Source organism: Aegilops tauschii, chromosome 7 (assembly GCF_002575655.3).
Source record: "Aegilops tauschii subsp. strangulata cultivar AL8/78 chromosome 7, Aet v6.0, whole genome shotgun sequence".
Lineage (NCBI taxonomy): Eukaryota > Viridiplantae > Streptophyta > Magnoliopsida > Poales > Poaceae > Aegilops > Aegilops tauschii.
In genome coordinates this window covers 588,552,807-588,575,600 of record NC_053041.3, presented here as the reverse complement: position 1 = coordinate 588,575,600, position 22,794 = coordinate 588,552,807, and the positions used below count along the sequence as shown (strand labels likewise).

Genomic DNA, 22,794 nt, shown 5'->3' with positions numbered 1-22,794 from the left:
AATTTTCTTGGCATATTACACATGTTTTATCAGTCGAATTGAAAACCTAAAAAATTCATGTCCGACTTATAAACCCAATCGGAGGGAGTTCGTCGCTATCAACCCTGCATTTCTGAGTGGGCCCTTACACTGCATCGCTACACCTACTTTCGATCGCTCTTTCTTCCTCTTCTTCTCCCCACTCAGCCACCCACATACTCCGGATGTAGTCGTCCTGGCCTGGAAGGAAGGAGAGCCGGGATGACGATGGAGGAAGTTTGGCACGACAGGGGTGCGAGGCGACAATGATGTTGGCCACGAACAGTGAAAGACGGCGGTTGGGCCGGTGCTCACCGACGGATCATCCACAAATGAAGCCAATGATGGTGGGGAGCAGAGCAGCCTGGGCTGAAGAACACGACGGTCATGGATGCTCCAGTAGGTTTATGGATGCGGGCAAAGAGCATAGTGAATGTGTTTATAGGTAACCAATGGTAAAATTCTATTTTATATTTGATTTACTTTTCGTCACAAACATTCGTCGTGTCAAATCATTGGTGACATGGAACCACAACCCCAGATCCAAAAATTTGGAACATAATCAAACTATTGATCTCCCACAAATTTAAACTTCAATCCAGTGCCATAACTCAAAAATGGCTACTCCTACCCAAGGTTGTCAGAATCACAATTTTGCATCGGGTCGGAGCTTTGATGGTAGGATCGCAAATCGTAGAATCTCAAATATCAAGATCATTAAAACGTAGATTCTATGAACGAAAATCTTACATTCAAAGGGATTAGTTTGGAATGTAAAATCGTACAGCAAAATTGAGATTCTAACAACCTTGCTCCTACCAATGTTACGATTCGCTCTATGGCCTAATAGCTTGTCCAACCCGGCTACCCCTAATCCTATCGTCAGCCTTAACAATGAATCCAAAATTTCACTTCAAAGACAGCGACATGGTTGATCCAAAATTCGCTTCAAAGACAGGGACACGGTTCAAATTTCACAAGGTATTTATCGATCAAGTGTGTAATGAGAGAAAAGCTAGGGCTGCAATTACCTCTTTGGCCCCTTTTAACCATCCCGACATCGACATTTCCTAGCAAGCATGTTTCAGCTTATTATATCTACTCATATTAAAAAGGTCCAGCAAAACATGATTTCACACTGTCAATTCTGGTATTGGAGCTCGGCATGTGAACTCAACACCATCCATAGCAGTGGTGGGGCTTGAGATGAAATTATGGGGGGGGGGGGGGGGCAAACATGATTGCTTTAGACTGATTTTAGTTGAAAATTAGACCAAATATTAAGGCGTATGTGCATGTGTTTCCTATGAGCTGGGGGGGGCATGGCCCAGGTTGGCCCCCAAGTAGCTCCGCCACTGATCCATAGCTATTCGCATGGAGAGGCCACAACCAGCGCCATGCGATGGAGATCATGGGATTGCCACAAGGGTCATCTGATAGTCGTTGTGGTTGGTCCTCCTTATAGTGATTACCACAAGGGTGTCCACCCTCAGTTCTCTCTTTCCCTTGATGAACGCCCGCCAGCCGGACTCCTGGAATGATATGCACCCGTCGGATTCCGTCTTGTATTGGACGTTCGTGACAGGCTCTCTTGGTCCATAGATTACTCCAGCGGTGCCGACGGCGGGGATGTCCACTCCGGAAAACATCTTCAAAGGTAACTTCTGAACTCCCCATCATTAAGAGAAAATAGAAAGCACACAATGTTAGACATCTCACCATAACTTTTTTGATCATGTTGGTTTTTGTTAGATGGTGCACAAAGGGCTTCCACAAGAAGGCCAAAGAGGATGGCAACAACGCTTCCACATTAGTTGTCTCGTCCCGACTAAGCTTCTTGATCATTTGAGGAAAAATTGTAGAAAGGATAGGACCATCATATTCATCTTTGATGTCCTCATCTTCATCTTGGTTGTCCTCATCTTCATATTGGATGTCCTCATCTTCATCTTCATTATCCTGGTCATCTTGGTCATCTTCATCATCTTGATCATCTTCGTCATCTTGGTCATCTTCATCTTCATCATCCTAGTCATCTTGGTCATCGTCATCATCATCGTTGTCGACATATAATGTCTTTAACCTGATCACCTCTCCTTTTAAGGAAAAGGCTATGAGTTCTCGTCATTTAAAATTTTTCATTGCAATGTACTGCTCCCATCCATCACCATATATGATGGTTTTATTATTTCCTTTGCGCAGATCCAATTCGAATTCGCGCTCCTCATCATCCTCAAAATACAACACGTTACCATATGAATTGTTGAACTCCTCTCTTATGTTGCATGGGACACACTATCCAGCAGTTAATAATCAACAATAAAGTCAGTAAAACAGTTAAACAAATTATCAGAATTCAATACAAATTCAAGTTAAAGACCGTTACCACTGATTTTTGAAATCCCTTTCTCAAAAATACCCCAAACTACACTACAATTTCAAGACTGCCATACATGAATGTTGGCAGACCTTGGAGATCTTATGCCTCATGGTCCCTAATAATCATTTTGAAGCAGTGATTAATTGTAAATGGTTCGATGACCCGAATGCAACCTCATCCCTTCAAATAAAGAAGCTAACACCGAAGAAAACGAAAATTCGGCAGGGTCTTTGCTTAGTATTGAATATATTGAGTACTAGAAATTTGATGAAATGGAAGTTAATCAATGTTTCACCAAAACATTGGCACTCATTTTCAAGTCTCTAATAAGCCCAAGAAGTTGTCAAACATAAGAAAATGCAATTAAAACTTTATAAATTAGCTTGTTGTACCAAGGTCTATGAATTTCTCTATCAATTCCATGACCCGAATGCAACCCCATCCCTTCAAATAAAGAAGCTAACACCGAAGAACACAAAAATTTGGCAGGACCTTTGCTTAATATTGAATATATTGAGTACCAAAAATTTGATGAAACAGAAGTTAATCAACGTTTCACCAAAACATTGGCACACATTTTCAAGTCTCTAATAAGCCCAGGAAGTTGTCAAACGTAAGAAAAATGCAATTAACACTTTATAAATTAGCTTACCGTAACAAGGTCTACGAATTTCTCTATCAATTCCATGACCCGAATGCAACCCCATCCCTTCAAATAAACAAGCTAACACCAATAAATATGACACTTGTCATATTTAGAGTCTAACTGATCCTAAAGCACTTTGATTATAGATTTCATCTTTACCGACATGCAAAAGGTATTACATTTTCTTATATTGCAAACAAAATATCGCATTTTTGTTCTATTATCCATGGGGTTCCTACTTTTGATCCTAGGTCTATAAATTTCTCTATCAAATAAATAAGGTAATTAACACGGAAGAACACGAAAATATTACATTGGTAGCTGCGGTCGAGGTGGATGACGGCGGTGGTGGTCGAAGCGGACGACTGCATCGGCGGTGGTGGCTGAGGCAGACGACGGCATTGGCGGTCGAGGCGGAAGATGGTGGTGGTCGGTCGAGTCGGACGACGGCGGCGGCGGTCGAGGCGGATGACGGCGAGCAAATCCTGCGGTGTTGCGGGTCAGAGGCGAACGACGAGCAAATCCGGCGGCGGACTAGTGATTTGTAAGAGAATTAAGAGACCATAAAAGTATGAGCGAAGGGCACCGAAAAGTTCCAGAGGTGTTCCAGATGGGTCAGGAAGCGTCCCCGGTTGTCTAGGAGAGTCCCGGTATTTTATAGAAGACTTTGGAAGCTTTCGAAAGTTCTAAAGGGCCGGGGCCTAGTGGGTTGCCACTTGGCTGGGCAAAGGGGCATGCACCACACGGGCCCAATTGGGCCAATAGTGGGGCACACCTCTTTGCTGGAGGGCCAAGGCAAGTGGTGCATGGGATGGGAGCAGTCCTGGGAGGACTCTCCTCCATAGGTCGACCGCCCCCTTGGGGGTTGCCCCTACATCAAGCTATACCACCTCCTAGCCACCTATAAATATTGAGGATGGTGAACCCCTTGGCATACTAAGCTTTGGAGCCGCCCATCCCGTTGCCCTGCGCCCCATCTCTTTCTCTCTCTCTCTCCCTCTCCCTCTCTCTCTCTCTCTCTCTCTGTCTGTCTAGTCTAGAACTAGAAAGCACGCCACTAGGTTGCTTCTCCCTCCAGTTTCTATCAGCGATCTTTGTCTTGGACGACGAAGTGCCGCCGAACCACTACTTCGAGACATGTGGACAACACAGAGGGGTTGTCTACTTCGACTCTCGATCAGTGGAGAATTTCTTGTGGATGGGAGGTTTAGCCTAGCCGCGGGAATCGACAAATCGTCACTATCATCTTCTTCCTCTCTGTTGTGTTCATGTTGGTGAGATTGATCTATCCTTGCATCACGTATAGCGGTAAAAATTATTGCATAATACGCCCCTTCATTTTCCATCTACAATCTAAACAGGGATGATGACCCAGCGCCTCCATCCCTCTAGCTCCCGCAGTTGCCGCCCTCTTAGCGTTGCTTGTTCGCTGTCGCAGGCTATGGCACCCCAGACCCACTTCCTCCGATCCTCATGCCTCTTCAACCATCCCTTCCTCGCCAACTGCCTTGCCACCGCCTACTCTCACCTTGGCGCCATCCCTTTCCGCAGCAAACCAACCGCTTCTTGTTGTGCTGCCCGAGCCCCGTGACCTCCCATGCGACGTGCATGTTATCCAATGGGATGCCTCACAGGGACACCGTCTCTTACAACTCAATGATCTCTAGCTACACGAAAGTGACCGTGCCGACGAGGCACTCCAATTTGTGCACATGATGAAGGAGCCAGACATTAGGCATAGCCCGTTGGCGTAGGCTGCCGCGGTTGTGTTTGGTGTCTTGAAGTGGGGCATGTGGATGGCGGCGGGCGACGACGTTCGGCCGGGTAGGATGAACTTGATGGCATTGGGATCAGATGGTTAAGGGGAGGAACCACAACTGGCGTGCCGTGAAGCCTCGATATCGTCGTTTTCGACGGTCTGCTTCATCGGCTCGAACAACATCTTCGTATACGAAGTTGCTCCTCCAGATTTGGGTATGGTTGGGGTTCCCCTCTTTCTCCGAAGTTGCCTTGGTGGTGGCGGAGGACGATATGGTGGGCGACGATTGGACGAGGCGTAGGATTCTCCCCGGATAAAAGTCTAGTTTACTTCTTACGTGATGACTATGCGCATAATTACATTACATCTATGTTTGTATATCGTGGTGGTGAACACTGTCTATGTTTGCATACTGACTTTTAGAAGTCAGTCCACAGTCGAGTGTATAGTGCAGTGTACAGTATGCAGGAAAGAAAAATGAGTGTACAAGATACACGGTCTCCGTTTCATTGTCCGCTGCGTCTCCCTGACGGCCACCGCGGCGCTCCACCTCCACGCCCGCCTCCGCCAGCTGCCTCGCCGCGGCCTGCTTCCGCCTTGGCGCCGCCCGTTCCGCCATCGCCCTACGCGCCCAACGCCACAGCAGCCAACCGCTTCTGGCACAACATCCTCGCCGCACTGCTCTAGTCCCGTGGCCTCCGGGCGGCGCGCAGGCTGTTCGACGTAATGCCTCACAGGGACACCGTCGCCTGCAATACAATCCGATGATCTCTGGCTACGCTGGAAGTGGACGCGCTGATGAGGCGCTTCGGCTTGCGCTAAGGATGAAGGGGCCATGTGTCAGGCCTAGCGGCCTCACCTTCCCCATCGCTTGGTCGGTCGTCTGCTCTGCTTCCCATGGTTCACGCAGCTGCTGTCCATTACGGCTCTCCCCAACAGAACTCTGTAGTCGGCAAGACCTTGTTGATGTGCAGTGCATGTCGTTTGGAGTGTGAATGTGCAGGACGTCGTGTCAGTGAATTCTGCCATGCCATGTCAGTGTGCAAGGATGATGGTCAGAGCAATGCAGTGTTTGAGTGTTTCCGGTTGATTAGAAGCCATGGTTTTTGGTTGACGGATGTAGCGTGTCAATGGTGCTTACCATGTGCACAGAATCAAGGATTTGGCTAAGGGTTACCAGCTCTTGGCCCTTTGCATCAGAACATGACTCCTGCCAAATTCTGCCATTAATAGTGCTGTTATCGGCATGTTGTCCATGCCTGACAGATTACCTGATGCCGTTAGGCTTTTCGAGGAACTGAAAAAATGGGACTTAGAAACATGTAATGTGATGATATCGTGCTATGCCAGGAGTGGTTTAGTGGAGCAAGCTCTGGGCTTCTTTGTGATGGCTCTGCGAAATGGTGTTCTTCCAACCGAGTTCACCTTTGCAAGTGTGCTGAGATGGAGCTCATGTTTTGGTCTGTTGAAGCAGGGTGGCCAAATCCATGCACTGGTATATCAACGTGAGTTTGAGGATGATATAATTGTTGCCACTGCTTTTTTTTTTTGTCACTGCTTTCATTAACATGTATTGTAATTTAGGTTCCTTGAAGCATGCCAGGGAACTCTTCAATGGTGTTTGTGTCAAAGATTTGTTGATCATCAGTATATATCGCAGAATGGAAGAGGTAGGGAAGCTCTTGAGTGTTTTGGTGAATATTGAAGTGTGGTGTCAAGCGAGATAGAATTACTAACCGGAGCTTTATCTACTTGTAGCTTGGTAGATCTGGTTAATGAATGAATGGATATAATTTTCCTGTTTAATCCCAATTACATTGTCATTCCTGGCCTGGAGCACTATGCATATGTGACTGACATGCTAAGCCATGCAGGATTGTTTAGACGGGCAGTAGATTTAATCGAGAACAAAATGACAGATGGTTAGCAACTTGTCTTTTGCATCTATTGCTTGTGAATTTTATTTTATATTTGTAGCAAGACTAGTAATCTTTTCGAGCTTTCCCTGCACTGAGTACACATTATGGTTATCATGCTTCTGCTTATGTACACCGATTAGTCCAGTGTTCATTTTAAACATCCTATGCTGTTTCCATTTATAATCACTTGGATCTAACAATGTAATTTGTTCTGAAACGTATTCGTTTTCAGAAGTATTTGCTCAATCTGTTACGGTTCTAATTATAGATATTTGTTTGTTACAGAGCCTGTTGTTGATCCTTTTGCTCAAAGGACGGAAATACGAAGATTAGGGTTGATTATCAAGAAAAGAACAGACATGGAAATATAAAGAACGCTGCAAAAGTTGGTGCTCTGCCAAGGCAATCATTTCCTATTATCATCATCTGCACATCATGCACTACTTTTTTTATTTACCATTACATTAGCAACTCAAGTTTCTTATATAACGCTTTCTAAAAAAAACCTGTGCAGTCAGCTACAGCTTGCTGCCACAGCTGTGCCTATCACAGGGACTAAAGCGGATCTGCCAAGAAAAATCTAAAAAACAAGATCTTGCGAATCTTCAGTCATAAATAAGGTTGTGCACCCCACACGATTTCTTTTATCATGGAGTAGGGCAAATAAATGCTTGGGAAACGTATCAAACTATACTTTCCGGAAATTTCTAGAAAGTTTCAAAAGGAGAAAGACAGACTATATCTTTAATTGCTTACCGTATCAGTATGTAGAAATCACGCATATTCTACAGCTGTGCCATCCTGCAGCTCTTGCTATCAAGGTATATAAATACAGTTTTCTTTGCCCAGCTTTGTGCTAATCGAAGAGATAATTTCTTAGGTGCGCAAGAAATATGTATTGCACGGGTATGTACAAGCTTGTTTGATTTTTTCTTACATCAATCTAGTTATGCAGTATTTTTTGGATCGGTACAAACTATTTTAGATCTTTGTGATTCAGCACCGCAATGGCCATTCTCCAGAGTTCTAGATCTAAGTATCAATATGGTTTCAGCAGTCGTTGACTTTCTTATTAGGAGGTCATAAATCTAACAAAAATTCATCCTTGACGCCAATAGGTATAGAAATCGGTGCTTGTCATGATCTGATAGTTATGATTCTTCTCAGGGTAGCATATGATTTGGTTGTAGGAAGATTGTGACCCCAAGATCTGTATACTATCATTCTCAAATCTTACTCTTCGTATTGAACTATCGGTCAAAGCGGTCCCACGGGATCTACTGGATGAACTGGAAGGTTGGGATTTTGGCAACATCGTGTGAATGATGCCATCTCTGAAGGGGATACAAGTGCGGATGGTGATATCAGAATATGCGTCTTAATATCGATGAACAAAATATGTCTATAAATCATGAAATATAGTGTGAATGGTTAATCCGTGGTTCACATATTCGTATTTCTTTCTGCTCTGTATATTCATATCCGCTGCTGGTATTTGTATCTTTTTTTTTTGAATAGCCATACTCATCTATCTTTTTAAAATGGCTATGATGTGAATATAGTTTTTCTATAATCCAGCCGCGTTTGATGTGAGAATTCTTAATTCAAGAGTTATAGGGAGGGACTTATGTCACCACAAACAGAAACTAAAGCAGGTGTTGGATTTCAAGCTGGTGTTAAAGATTATAAATTGACTTACTACACCCTACTTTTTGACCCATTTTGCCTTTCTAGGTTGGTGGGCGCTTTCGGAGCAATATGGATAAAAGAAAGTAAGTATTTATCCGGGAAGCCTCCGCCAAGATCCAATTTATTTAAACCCGCTCCGCGAGCAAGGAGCGCCGCGAGGAGAGCGAGAGAACGAAGTGGGCTTTGGTGATGTCGGAATTTTCCACCATTGTCGCCATCTTATTTTCATTTTCCTTTCTTCGAAACCATCTGATGGTGAATATTCAACTGAGTTATCCACTCTCTAGCTATATGTGCTTTATGGAGCACCTTTGGGGCCTGCCTGGAGTTAGAAACCACCATTACCACTATCAATTGCTTGTGTAATCTAAGCCATTTGTTATATTCATTTAGAATTTTAGATGCTTGGGCAGTGCACATAAGATGCAAAAGAAAACAAGATGCTAAATTTGTGGTGGCTTATAATGGCCCAGGTGCCTATACAGGACCTCAAGTTTCTATTGCAGTTAGCTTTGTAGCCAGATTTATTCTATTAATTTCTTTCACCCATTTAGTTTGTTAGTTCATGCTGATGTATATTTGGTTGCACATGCGTATTTTCAGTATTTTAACTATGCAATTTTCTGCTCTGGTGCTGTTACTTAGAACTGATCTTAGTTTCTACTAGCAGATAATTATCATCTTTAAAATTATTTGGGAGGATCCCAATAAAGAAATAAACTCGGTGTTTCAAACTTATCTTGAAAGAGAGCCACAAATGTTCACATTCATCTTAAGGCACTACACAAAATTTTATTTTGTAACCTAGGACGCCAGCACTATCTAACTCTCCTTAGATTGTTGTACTCTAAGATTAAGCTGATTAATACTTTATGATTGAGCTAATGAATAATTTTCATTATTTTTTCACAGTGCCAGAAAGACGGTCTTGGAAACCTCAGCTTGCAATGGGTGATGTTGCTGGTGGATCACATGTGTATCCTGCCTCAGCCTATCCGCCTGGAGCAACAGTGGCTACAGCTCCTGGCATCACTCCTGCTGGTTCACAGCCAACGCCACCATTCCCAGCAAATCCAGCTCAGCTTAGTGCTCAGAACCAGCTTATGTACGAGCAGTCGCAGCAGTATCAGCAGCAGCTCCAGCAACTGCACCAGAGGCGGCTCCAGCAGTTCTGGGCCCAACAACGGTCAGAGATCGAGCAGGCCACTGACATCAAGAAGCACCCCGTGCAACTCAAAAGGATAAGGAAAATCATGAAGGCCGATGAGGGCGTTCACATGATCTCGGCAGAAGCTCCGGTGGTGTTTTCGAAAGCATGCGAGATGTTGACACTGGAGATGACGATGAGGGCATGGATGGTCACCAAGGAGAACAAGCGCCAGACCTTGAAGAAGAGCGACGTTGCCGCTGCTGTTGCTAGGACCGACGTCTACGACTTCCTGGCGGACATAATCCCCTTGGACGAGATGAAGGAGGAGGGGGTCGGGCTTCACAGAGCCGGGCCGCCGCCGCCACCCTTGGGGGCTCCGGCTGGCGCATACCCGTATTATTACCCGCCGCAGCTGCAGGTGCCAGGTGCAGCAATGGTGCACGGTGGCCAGCAGGTGCCGCAGGGCCATCTGCCGCATGTGTGGATAGATCTTCAGGAACAGCAAGAGAAGGAGGATCAGCAATCTGAAAGTGGCTGACAACATGTGAGCCATCACTAAAATTCAGTATCCTCATTTTAGCCAGGACATCCAAAGTTCCAAACTAATTTTCAGGTTTCGTTCGTAATAAGTAGATTATATGATTGTTTGTTTGGTCTGTCGGTATGGTGGGAGAGATTTACTAGTTTCCCTCATGGAGGTTTTGTTGTTGTCGTGGTTTGTTCTTGTCGCGGTGTCTTTAGCGAATTTGATTATGCTTCGAGACGAGTCGGTTAAAATTTACCGTAGCGTGTCCATTTCCGTAATCCCGTTACTCCAATCCAAACTGAAAGTTGGCCTCTGGATTCCGGTTATGTCTTTTCGATATGCAATCGTCGAGTGCCATACTAGCTCTGTTTCTGTGATGTGTGTTTTTCTTGTATGAAGCTTCCTGATCCTGGTGAAACTGATTTGGTCTTGTTTGAACGCCCGATGGTGTTTTGCGAAACCACAGTTGGATGTTTACATCAAGTGAACCAATTGGTTGGAATTCACCATACCGTGTCCATCAAACTACTGCTTCCTTTGTGACCGTGGGCGTGGCCCATGCGATGCCATAGCCTGCCGAGATCGGCAATGGTGTAGGGGGTAGCTAGGGAAGGGAAGGGAGCCAGCCACGCGGTGTTGGCATCTTTTGTTCGGCTTTCTTTACACGGCGCGCATCAGTGGCATGGCAATGGGCGCCGGAGAGCAAGACGACCGAGGAAACTTCTTTGCCCTGCCCTGCACACGACACGTCGATGACTGGCCGGCGACGTGCCCGGAGTGTGAACACCCCAAAAGCACGCTAGCTAGTACGTTACCCGACTGTCCTCTCAAATCAGTCGCCTGCTTCCTTTTTCTTCCGTCCCGATGGAATTTTTCTGAACCCGTTTGGTGTTCACGTTATCAAAAAAGGCTTTCGCCCCGCTTTATATATAAAGCAAAGATCAACATCATCCGAAACAAACGCACGTCCACATCACACACACCCAAGGCAGGATACAAAAGCGCTGAGCGCAGCAACACCACCCCTAGCACACTATCACGAAGAGATGAAGTCGCATACAGCGAACCGTGGACTCTAAGGCGGCGCCTTCAGAAAGGATACGACACCTGAGCGCCGCCACTGCCAGATCCAAGGATCAGAGTTTCCGCCGGAGCCGCATGACGGGCGGTGAGAGCCGCGACGACGCCTTCAAGAAGAGAGCAAGCTTCGCCGTCGCCGGTCCGTCCGAAGATAGAGCAGGTTTTCACCCCGACCTACACTCACCGCCACCGAACGCTACACCCCGGCAACCACACCGCCCACACGGCCATGGTCACCGCGCAGCGCCTAGACACGGGCTCTGCCCAAGAGCACCGTGCACCGCCACCAGGACCGCCGCCCCGGCATCCAAGACCTTGATACCACCACACCCGAGACCCGCCGCTACCCCAACCAAAGAGACGAGCAGAAAAGGAGCCGCCTTTGCACCCCTGGCCCACCCCAGCGTCGAGACCCAATAGGTCGGCCAACACTGGCATCCATCGACCCATCCTGCAGCCCAGAGCGCGAGACGAGATCGGTCCTGCAGCATCGTGGGGCGGGGACGGAGTCAGTCCTGCTGCACCGTGCGCGAGACGAACTCGGTCCTACAGCACTGTGCGCGAGACGACCTCATTCCTGCTGCACCGGGCGCGAGACGAGCGATGAACCGCAGCTAGGAAAGGGCCAGCCCTTCGAAGGGAGTAGCGACCGAGCGCCGAGGAGATGGAGTGAAGGCCGAAATGGTCCGATCGCAGACAAGCCGACGCCGGAGAAGCCGGCCGCTGCCGCAAGCAGATCCGCCAAGCCACCATGGAGCCGCCACGACACCGGGAGTCCACCACCACCGGACCTCCACATGTCGCCGCCCACGGCCGAAGCAACGGCCACGCCCGACCGCTGCCCTACCCGCATCGCCCGGCGCGCTCATAGCGCCGGAGCCGCCGGGCACGCACCACCGCCGCCACGCGCCGCCGACCGACCCCCACCACCAGATCCAGCTGGATCCATCTTTTGTTCACATTACTCCCTCCCATCTTTTGTTCCAAGAATCGATCGCTGCTTCCTTTTCATCTACACTAGTGGTTGGGGCGCCAGCCGGTGGCGCCTCTTGGGGCTGGCTTGTGCGCACTAATCTGGTTGTCGTATTTGTTAATGTGTCTGTCTGACAATAGGTTTAGTTTAGTGAGAAGTGTCTGTCTGACAATAGGTTTAGTTTAGTGAGAAGACAGGCAGCACAGATGAAAGAACAACAAAATCCCGTTACACGCAGTGCACATGCATAAAATAGATCAGGCTTAGAAGCTGACATGAGCATCTTGGTGCTCGGAAAATGAATGTATTTGGCTCCATTGCTGTGTTGGACTGCATGTAGATTTTTACATTATTTTGCACAGTGGTACTTACAAACAAGATTGGTTAATTCCTGCTTATTTCCAATTTATGAACAAAATCTTAGTTCAAGTTTCAATACTCAAGTTGCGAAAAGTTCCTGGTTAGAAAATCATGTGCATGCTCTACAGTTTTTCAGGGTCAACTAAGATCAACGACCGAATCATGTGTAATTCAATAGTTCAGAAGTACAACATGGCCTAGAAACGCCATAAGAATAAGATGACTTCAAGGTTTGATGCGGTAAACAAAGAGATGGCAAGCAAGCTCAACATTTTAGTTGCAAGGATCTAATTTGGAAATCAGATAAGAGGCCTTCTAAATAAAATTTTATTAACCTGCTGGAAGATAAATAAGTGCCCCCTGTCTGAATAAGTATAGTATATCACAACAGAACCATTTAACAATTTAAGATCCGGAAGAACCAAAACGTTGACAGCTGCACGACTTTGCCAAGGTGAAGCATTCAACTTATCTTCTTGTTGGTAAGTAGACAATAGAGCATAAACCAGATATGTAGAAGACGAACACCCAGCCATGTCAAAGTAAAAGTTAGATATGGCGACTCTACATTTGGTGTCTCCTGCAATGAAATACCAAAAAATCACCAAAATTTAAGGTTGTCATACTGGAAGGACGTTTATCATTAGCAATAAAGAGAACATAATGAATAATCCAGAATTGGTACACCAATAGAATGGCCTAGCAGCTGAGCTCCTATTTCCCACAACCCTGGAAAAAAATACAGTTGCTTGGTGAAAATTTTGGAAAATTATTCGGCAAGATCTTATATGTACTGACCAAAAAAACATGAGTGCGCATAATGAAAGAAGTTTCAAGTTCATTTGATCATGAAACTCCAAAGGGACTTTTGGATACTCATAATATTATTCTGTTTTCCAAAACAACATGAATAGTACATAACAAAAAAGGTTTTATAAGTTAAATTGATCATGGAAACTCCAAAGGAACTTCTGGATGATCATAACATTATTCTGTTTCGATAAACAAGTATTGCTTTTCTGCGGGTTCACAAAATTGACTGAACAATAGGACACCGAACCGACTATTAGAGAGAGTACTGAAATAGCTAGGTGCCTTTAAAACAATCTCCCTAAAATTTCCTGGTTTTGCGAAGAAGGATCTCTAAACCCTCTTCCTATAGCCTTCTTAAGAAGTCCGGAGTCAATCATTTTCCGGATGTACCAAGTCCAGCAGGCAATCCTTCAGGAAAGCAATGTACAACCATAAAAACTAAATCAACGCCAAAAAATTCTAGACACAAGTATGTCATTCCATTGTAATAAAAATCCAACTCCCTATTTTGTTATCAGGATTTAGAGCATATGTCAGAAAGTAACATGCTTCAAATATAGCAAATGTAACTGCAAATATCAGTCCTTGGGGAGAAAGATTTAAAAAGTGTTGTTGTTGGTAATCAGTGTTAAGAACAGCGCATTATGGTGATCAAGATCACATTGATAGTTCTTCAAGGCAAACATTAAGGACTCCTATCGGCCTGCGTGTTGGACATCATTTAGAAAGGTTGTGACAATATTATTCTTAAAGCAGTGAAGTTGTGTTCACATAAATAAAAACGAAAACTGAGGAGGCATGTCCTAGGGCAAAAGAAAACTCACCTTCAAATCCTTGGTGAAGCATAACCATAGTTCCTGAACTGAGCCCTTCTCGTAGATGATCTGCGGTGAACCACCAAAAGCATGTTTGACAGTATCAATGACATGACATCACTCGGTACATATTGTTTACTGTTGGAGATCAAGACATCTCATATCGCCAGCGTTTCCTGCAATTCCAATCCAAATTATAACGATGTAAATGAGACAAATTTCTGTGACACAGTATAGTAGGAGTAGTTTCATACAGACTACTATTCGAGTGGTTTTAAGTTTGTTTTCTTCATATGGAAACCAAGCTAATTTGAGTAACAAATTTTTAGGTTCTAATGCCAACAAAAGAAACAAATCATTCCTGCAAGGAAAAACAATAGTGTATAGACAGGGAAAGACACATCAATACCATGCAATCTTCTCAAAATGTACAGACAGGAAAGACAGAAAGGAAGCATACAACATATATCCACCGGCCATTCTTCAACTCGAAAGAAAAAATTACGAGACTGTTTCACCAACGAGTGCACGCACCTGAGTCCATCGACGCAACCTCGCTCCTCTTGGTGGCGGCATCCTTCTATCCACTGCTGCCTTTCTTGCTGATCTTGTAATAGAACGAGGTGTCACTAATTTTGAAGACAACACTAAAATTCATAGAATGTGGTGTCACTAATCGGCGAACTGACACACATACCTCCATAATGGTATACTCATCTAAAAGTATGAACTTTCAACTTCTAGAGTTCGTAATATGTTTCAGCTAGAATTACCTGAATAGGTGAAACATGATTCTTAAACAGGGCGAAGGGAGATCAATCAGGAGGATACAGGGTTTGAACTGTATCTTGCAGAGTAGTAGTGTCCATTGTATTAGTCCTCCTGATCCTCTTCTTGGTCCAGATCCTGTTGGCAGCGTAAAATCTGCTTCTCATTCTCCACGACAGAAAGGGGAGCAAGGAAATAATAAACTTAAATAAGCTAGCAGAAGTAGTTTCTGACCAGCATCTAAATGTCCTATATGTCTTGTTCAATGTGAATCACCAGAAATAAGAGAAGTTTGCCTTGGAACTAAAAGAATAAACAAAATGGGTCTCAATGGAAACAAAAGGACATAGTAATATACTCCCTCCATTCCCAAATATAAGACTTTTTAGCGATTCCAATATGGACTACATATGGAGCAAAATGAGTGAATCTACACTCTAAAATATGTCTATATACACTCGTATATAGTCCGTATTGAAATCCCTAAAAGGGCTTATATTTAGGAACGGAGGGAGTGTATGTGATCAATGAGGATTCTTGTTTTTATTATGCAGTATCTCTACGCCAATATCCCTACTAAAGAATAACATATAGGGCATTTAGTAGCAGTGCAAAAGTCTGCAACACCAACAATGAAGTGCCTAAACCATCCCCCGCCCCAAGAAAAAAAGGGTTTAGCAAGTATTTATGCTTTATCACTTCACTTCCACTTGCTGATTATAATATAGGCAACGGAAAATCCAGGATCAGTTCAGCAGCAAGCACAACCACACGAATTTGAACCCTAACCTGGGTTTCAACACTTTTGGCATGCTTATCTAAATAAATTGGCATTACATAAGACCAGAAGTATGCAGATTCTTGAGAGCTAAAACTGATCCATATTTCCATGCCTAGGGATGCAACAATTCAGTTTAGACATCCAATCACAGTTAGGTTCAGGTTCATCATATTTTTACATAGCCAACAACAACAAGTGGAAGACCTTCACCTTAGGGAACTACTTGTACGTATGTCCTCTGACTAAACTGAATAAGATCACCTCATTGCTATAATATGGTGTCCCATTCTCATCCTTGTATGACCTTTCTCCTCCTAAAATCAAATCTTTCCGAACCAAAACAGAAACATATTTGATTCATTTACTTTTAGCAACATGTAACAAAAATAAATTGATAAATCTTCCTTTGGTGGAATCTGCACTTTCATCTACCCAAAAGGGAACAATTTTGCACAATAAAGCACACATGGGGCATGGACTAATACACATGAAGTGAGATCTTCATCCCAAAAATAAGTGAAATTAACCTATCATACATATCTATCCCTTAGTAGGAGTATCTACTACTTAATGCCGAACAGTACAGTTCTTGGAAAAAAGAAGGGAAAAGGGAACAAATTTATAACTGAAGCATATTTGAAACATATTGATTAGAAATAATTATTGAATATTTTCTATGACCTGATGCAGGAATTTATTTTTAGTCTATGTTCTCTAAATCGTCGAACCTTATCCTCAAACCAGCATCGATCTTGTTTTTTTTTTACTTTAAAATTGTCAATTTGCAAGTGAAACAGAATATAAAACACACTTAAGTAGCAAAGTACTTCTATAGAAAAAAAACGCATTAAACCATTTGCTCTCCTAGCTTAGCAGCTGAGGTAAGCCATAAACCCATTTGAGCTATAGAACTCTTACTTTGAAGAACCTGGCAACACTCTAAATTGTCCACTGCTTGACCCAAACTAATTAACCTCAAAACTGTTATCTCCCCATGGCTAGATAAAATGGAACACGGTAGACTTTAGTAATATAAGCACAGATCTGATTAGCATATGCATTGACGCGGATTTCACCGATGGTTAGCTAACTAAGTTCAAAAAATCATGATTGTCTTGTTAATTATAGTGCAAGCACTTGGTGTCAAAGTTCCAAACTTCAAAGAAGAATCTGGCATCATAGCTCTAAATTGTCCGCTGTTTAATTACATGCATGGTAGATTTAACTAAGCACAAGATCTAATTACCGTATGCATCAACGTGCATCTCGCCGATGGCACGCTCCAAGAGCTCCCGCGCTGGTGCGCTACAGCGTAGAGTACACATCGACCATCATGACCTCGGACGGACACCCCATGTTGCCCGGGCGGAGCTCCGCCATGGCCGCCGTCGGATCGGTGCAAGCAGTCACTGCAAGCAAGCAAACATCACATATATAGCATCACAGCCACGGCGTGGGCAAGCTTGCATGCATGCTCGTACATAGCAACGGTGGCAAACGCGATTGAGCTAGCAAACGATGCACGCATGTGGCAGTAGAAGGATTAGTAACCTGATGCATACAGGCATAATTATAACAACCATGTGCAACATTTGACAGGATTGCAACCATCCTCGGACTCTGAAATCAAAACTGAAGGTGTAACTATAACCATATGCAAAATTGGACACACTTGTGATGTAAGCGATAACATGAGACAACCTGGAAGTGATTCCCACACTAACTACCTTTTTTTTTCGAAAAGGACACTAACTACCTTGACCATTACATTCAAGATTGCATCAGCAGATAAAAAGGAGCAGAAGTGCCTATTCCTTTGATCTCCCAGCAGGATTCTTTTGAGGTAGTACCACTGTTGTGGTTTACCTGCTTTGGCAAAGTATCAAAATGATTATAACTGAATGTATTGCTACTCCATAGATGTATCATGAATTGAGAGTGAAAGCAATCTCTGACAAAAAATATATGGACGGGTATCATGACAACATAACAAAAGTCTGAAATCTCCCAAAACAATAGCGTGTATCACCCAAAACAGATTTGGTAGTTTTACAGCCAACAAGATAAATCAAAACCAGTCTAGAGCAGCAACAGCAGGGGGGAGGGGCAGAGGCACAACCTTGTGCGGGGGGTAGTCAAGGTAAAGCTCACGACAATGTCCTCCCCCAGCTCGCCCGCTTGCACTTGGGTTCCGGTCGCCCTCCTCGTCGATGGAGACAGGTGGCTACTGCACCAAATCTGAGGGAGACGGAAGTAGAGGTGAGGGTCAGAGCTCGAGCGGAGTAGAGAGGAGGAGGAGGGGGATGAACTCACCGATGCAGACGAGGTACGGCCCGACGCACAACATGCACCTCATGGCCATCAGGCACGGGAGGACCGTCTGTGAGGCAGAGCCACCCATGAGCGAGCTGCCGGACCTTGCCGGCGACGAAGGGGACAAACGCAATATATAAGTTCTGTGTAAACATGAAGTGAAAATGCAAATGCATTGAAAATGTGTTCAATGGCAACACAATGAACAAGTCTAATTTGTTAATCTCCAGAATAAAGAAAAGATACAACTGAACTGCATTTAGCATGTGTTACACAAATTAGGAATAGTAACAGAAGCATGGTGGACAAACAAAGGAAGATGACCATGGTCCTGGCGTCCATGGCCACCCCTAGCTCTGGTCAGCCTCCCCTGCTCGCTGCCATCGCTAATGTTGTACTTATACATGATCGACAGAATGTAATGGTTGCCTTTGCATATTCTTAGCTTCCATGTGCCAGACAACCTTAAGGACCAATAAAACTTTGATGCACTAAAATTGAAGGAAGCGTGATTGCTTTAAAAACGAGAAAGGAAAAGTCATTGATGTCTACCAAAAGGAAAAGTCATCACATGTAATGTAAGACGCTTTTTGATACTAGTGTAGTGTCAAAAAACGTCCTACATTATGGAACGGAAGGAGTAGATTTGATCTTTAATAAAGTTGGCATGATTCCAAATGAAAATTCCACCAATCTCCATCTTAAGTAAAACAAAATTAACCCCTACACTCTAGAAAGTGCTGTAAGAAAGGGGTCAATTGCTTTATGTTATCGGTAAATATAATGAACCATGGCCTTGGTGGCTTCATGTAAATCTGTAACAATAGGATTACTATACATGGGTAGGAGACCTACGCTTGCTTGAAGGTGGCCCTGGCTTTGGGGTCGAGACCGGGAGGCGGCTGCAGCACCGGGAGGCCAGCCCCTCCTTCCGGCGCAAACGTGCTGATTAGCCCACTGAGCGCCGCCGTGCACAGCCAAAACGCCATGGTGACGGCGGCCTCGATGTGGGTGGGATGCTTTGACATCCACTCCCGCACCATGGCCTCTGTCGACCTGAAGCTACCGGTCAGCTCGTCAAGCGGCCGGCGGGTCGGCGTCGCTCTGCTCTGCAAGTGACAGCCGTCATGTCTGCCACCGTGAAGCGCCGATCTGGTCCACCGCCGTTGGCCGCTGCTGCACCTCCACTGCCGGCCGCCCACCTATTGTGCGCGAGTCGGTGAGGTCCTTGTCCCTGTAGCCGGTGTTGAGGCGCACAATGGAAGACGAAGGCGACGATGAGGCGCGTCGGCCCAGATCTTGCTGCCCGCCATGTTGGCCGGGTCGAGTGGCCAAGAGGGAAGCCGGCGGCACAGGGCAGAGGAGCGGATGGGAAGAGGCGAGGAGGGGCTCGGGGTGTGACGCAAGGACGGCAGAGGTCGTCGGTGGCGGCAGGAGAATCGGGGGAGACGAGAAGGATTTAGGGTTGGTGGGGAAGAGGAGAATGATATTTTTTGTGGGCCGGCCCAATCTCGCAGGCAGCATTTTCCTCCGTCTCCCAGTCTCGCGCTGTGATCTGATTGGACAGCACAAATAGTAAAACCGCTGCCGACGTGGACATCGCGAGGCTACGCGCTTGATGCGCACGTTAATGCTTCTCGATATACTCTACTAGGGAGAATGATAGTTTATGTATACAGAGGCTGTTGCAAGTTTCGGAAGACATAAAATTGAATTGTTGCTGCTAAACATGCCTAGCTGAATCATGCACGACATCAATAGATTGGTGCACCCTCAACACTGGATAATTAATTGGGAGTACCTAGAACTCATCTAGATGAGATATAATTTGGTCTCATTCACCTGGCAAACAAGAACAGATACAACCCACGTCAGCACACACGCATCTTATAGCATCACATCCAATGGCTATAATAGGTAAGTGAGACCAAATTATATCTCATCTAGATGAGTTCTAGCAAAACTATAATTATATCAACCATCCGGCTGGCGTCCAAGTCCCAACTACCGGGGCAAAAACCCTAGGTCGCCGCTGTTCCGCACGGCGCCCGCTCCTGCTCCGCCCCCGGCTCCATCAACTGCACCACCACCGCCCCCGGCTTCATCAACTGCACCACCACCGCCGCCCGGATGGCGCCCATCTCCTGATCCATTGACAGGGCTAGTCCAGGCGTGGCGTATACCCTGGTCCGCCCCTACGCCATATGGTGCCCCGCCTGCCTATACCGGTGGCTGGCAGCCCAGTGCTCGCCCTCACACCGGCACGCTCGTCCTCGCGCCCCGACAACCGACGGCCGCGTACCACGCTGCTCCCTCCTACGCGCCACCGATCTACAACACCAGTCCTTATGCATCCTATGGCGCTCCATCGTCCCCCTACATGCAACAGTACAATGATGGTGCCTCTCTCTTTACGTCGATGCCGGCCCTACTGCCAACGCCACCACACCCGCAAGCTCCCATGACTACACCGGCCTCTACTTCGACTCCGAGCTGGGACCAAGCTGCTTTTCTACAAGCCATGAACAACTTTGCTGCACAAGGGAACTCAGGTACGGATTGGATTTTCGATTCTGGTGCTTCTCGTCATATGTCTGCATCGAGTAATTTGCTTTCTTCTTGCACACCTTCGTCTTTTCCCTCTATTACTCTCGGTGATGGATCTTCTATTCCTATTTACTGTGTCGGTCAGGCTCAAATCCAATCCCCAACTAAGCCTTTGCTTCTTCGTTATGTTCTTGTAGCTCATGCTCTTATTAAAAATCTGATTTCTGTTCGCCAAATCACCACTGATAGTCATGTTTCTGTTGAGTTTGACCCCTTCGGTTTGTATGTGAAGGACTACCCGACGAAGGCCGAGATCGCTCGATTCAATAGCTCCGGTGATTTATATTCTCTCCATGGTGCTCCGGTCGCTGCTCCTCCAACATCTATGGTGGCCTCTGTTGATCTGTGGCACCAACATCTCGGCCATCCCAATAAAAATGTGTTATCCACACTTCTTAGTGAATTTTCAATACCTTGTAATAGATATTCTCATAATTCCTCTATGTGTCAGTCATGTCAATTGGGCAAACATGTTCGCCTTCCCTTTAGTTCCTCTCAATCCTCTAGTACTTTCCCTTTTGAATTACTTCATTGTGATCTCTGGACATCACCAATAGAAAGTGTATCTGGTTTTAAGTATTATCTCGTGATTCTTGATGATTTTACTCATTATGTTTGGACTTTTCCTTTACGCAACAAATCCTACGTTCATAATATATTTCTTAACTTGCAGCGCTATGTCTCGGTCCACTTTTTCCTCCCTATAAGATTCATACAATGTGATAATGGTCGTGAATTTGACAACTTTCAAAACCGAAATTTCTTTCTATAATATGGAATTCTCTTGTGTTTCTCCTGTCCTTATACCTCCCCTCAAAACGGCAAAGCCGAGCGTTCTCTTCGTAATCTTAATGACATCATTCTTACTCTGCTTGTTCAATCTTCTATGCCTCCGAAGTTCTGGGTTGAGGCCCTCCACACGGCCACATATTTACTCAATATTTGTCCAGCCAAGGTTAACCACAAACTACTCCTTACTTCTCTTTATTTCTCTCATCCAAATTACTCCGACGTTCGCGTCTTCGGTTGTCTTTGTTTCCCAAACTCCTACTCCACTTCTCCTAACAAACTTTCCCCGCGCTCTACCCCGTGTGTCCATCTAGGTTTTTCTGACGAGCACAAGGGTTATCGTTGTATAGATCTTGTTAGTGGTCGTGTTCATGTGTCTCGTCATGTAACATTCGCTGAAAACATTTTTCCCTTTTCCGAGCGTCAACAATTAGATCCCAACTCACCCACGCCGTCCACTAGTCCCTCTCGTCGCAATCATCTTCCCTTCTTTCACTCGCTGACCTATCCAGCGAAAACAGCCGAATCCTCTGCCGCGGTGGCGGATCCTGCCGTGACCACTTCTGTCATCACCTCTGTTTCGGCAGAGGAAAACCTATTACACTCTGTCGCGGCAGACCTCCTGCCGCCGCGGTCACCGCCATCTCCCGCGTCCGCTTCCTCCGCTGCGCCGAACGCGTCCACCACATCTTTCCCCACCCCTCCTGCTCTTGCTATTCCCGTTCCAGCTCCTACTAACGATCATACCATGCACACACGTGCCAAGTCCGGGTTTTGTTTACTTGCAAAAGATCGTCTCAATCTTCATGCATCTCTATCTCCTTCCTCTCTACCCAAATCTTACAAATCAGCTCTCCTATATCCTAATTGGGCCGCAGCTATGAAAGATGAATATGATGCCCTTCTGCAGAATAACACGTGGCAGTTAGTTCCTCGTCCTTCCAATACAAATATCATTTCGGGCAAATGGGTTTTTGCCATAAATTTAATTCTGATGGGAGTCTTGCACGTTATAAGGCTCGATGGGTATGTCGTGGTTACTCTCAGCAACACGGAATCGATTATGATGAGGCTTTCTCTCCAGTTGTCAAGCCCAGCACTATTCACACTGTCCTTAGCATCGCTGTCTCTTCTTCTTGGCCAATTCATCAACTAGATGTGAAAAATGCTTTTCTTCATGGCTCTCTTCAAGAAACAGTCTATTGTCAACAACCTCTTGGCTTCGAACATTCCTCCTATCCTAATCATGTTTGTCTTCTTCAAAAATCTCTTTATGGTCTTAAACAAGCACCACGTGCCTGGTTCCAACGCTTTTCTACTTATGCTCAAACCATTGGTTTTACCCCTTCCCGTTCTGGCACTTCACTCTTCACCTTTCATCACAACAACAATACTGCTTATCTTCTTT

At 45.4% G+C, this 22,794-nt stretch overlaps 1 protein-coding gene and 1 long non-coding RNA gene across 9 annotated transcripts; one reads left to right on the top strand and one right to left on the bottom strand.

Annotated features, from left to right (window-relative positions):
- Positions 1 to 5,202: 5,202 nt before the first annotated feature.
- Positions 5,203 to 10,269, top strand: LOC109777046 (nuclear transcription factor Y subunit C-4-like). 4 transcript variants are annotated; one of them, XM_045231010.2, is made up of 5 exons: positions 5,203 to 6,308; positions 6,388 to 6,473; positions 6,678 to 6,725; positions 7,008 to 8,494; positions 9,324 to 10,269. In XM_045231010.2, exons 4-5 carry the CDS (start codon positions 8,350 to 8,352, stop codon positions 10,097 to 10,099), a joined length of 921 nt encoding a protein of 306 aa, XP_045086945.1. In that variant the 5' UTR covers positions 5,203 to 6,308; positions 6,388 to 6,473; positions 6,678 to 6,725; positions 7,008 to 8,349; the 3' UTR covers positions 10,100 to 10,269. The 4 variants fall into 4 exon arrangements, with proteins under 4 accessions (XP_045086945.1, XP_073361406.1, XP_045086946.1 ...); XM_073505305.1 differs by having other exon boundaries at positions 6,562 to 6,725; XM_073505306.1 differs by having other exon boundaries at positions 5,205 to 6,308; positions 6,562 to 6,725; positions 7,008 to 8,666.
- A 2,535-nt stretch (positions 10,270 to 12,804) lies between these two features.
- On the bottom strand, positions 12,805 to 19,535 carry LOC109777049 (uncharacterized). 5 transcript variants are annotated; one of them, XR_012189780.1, is made up of 9 exons: positions 18,846 to 19,456; positions 17,991 to 18,133; positions 17,797 to 17,915; positions 17,029 to 17,086; positions 16,924 to 16,966; positions 14,902 to 15,034; positions 14,663 to 14,775; positions 14,138 to 14,304; positions 12,805 to 13,229 (listed from the first exon to the last, which is right to left on the bottom strand). It is a non-coding gene; the product is annotated as an uncharacterized lncRNA (long non-coding RNA). The 5 variants fall into 5 exon arrangements; XR_002236198.4 differs by having other exon boundaries at positions 14,663 to 14,730; positions 16,924 to 17,086; positions 18,846 to 19,535; XR_005762563.3 differs by having other exon boundaries at positions 14,663 to 14,735; positions 16,924 to 17,086.
- Between the last annotated feature and the right edge of the window lie 3,259 nt (positions 19,536 to 22,794).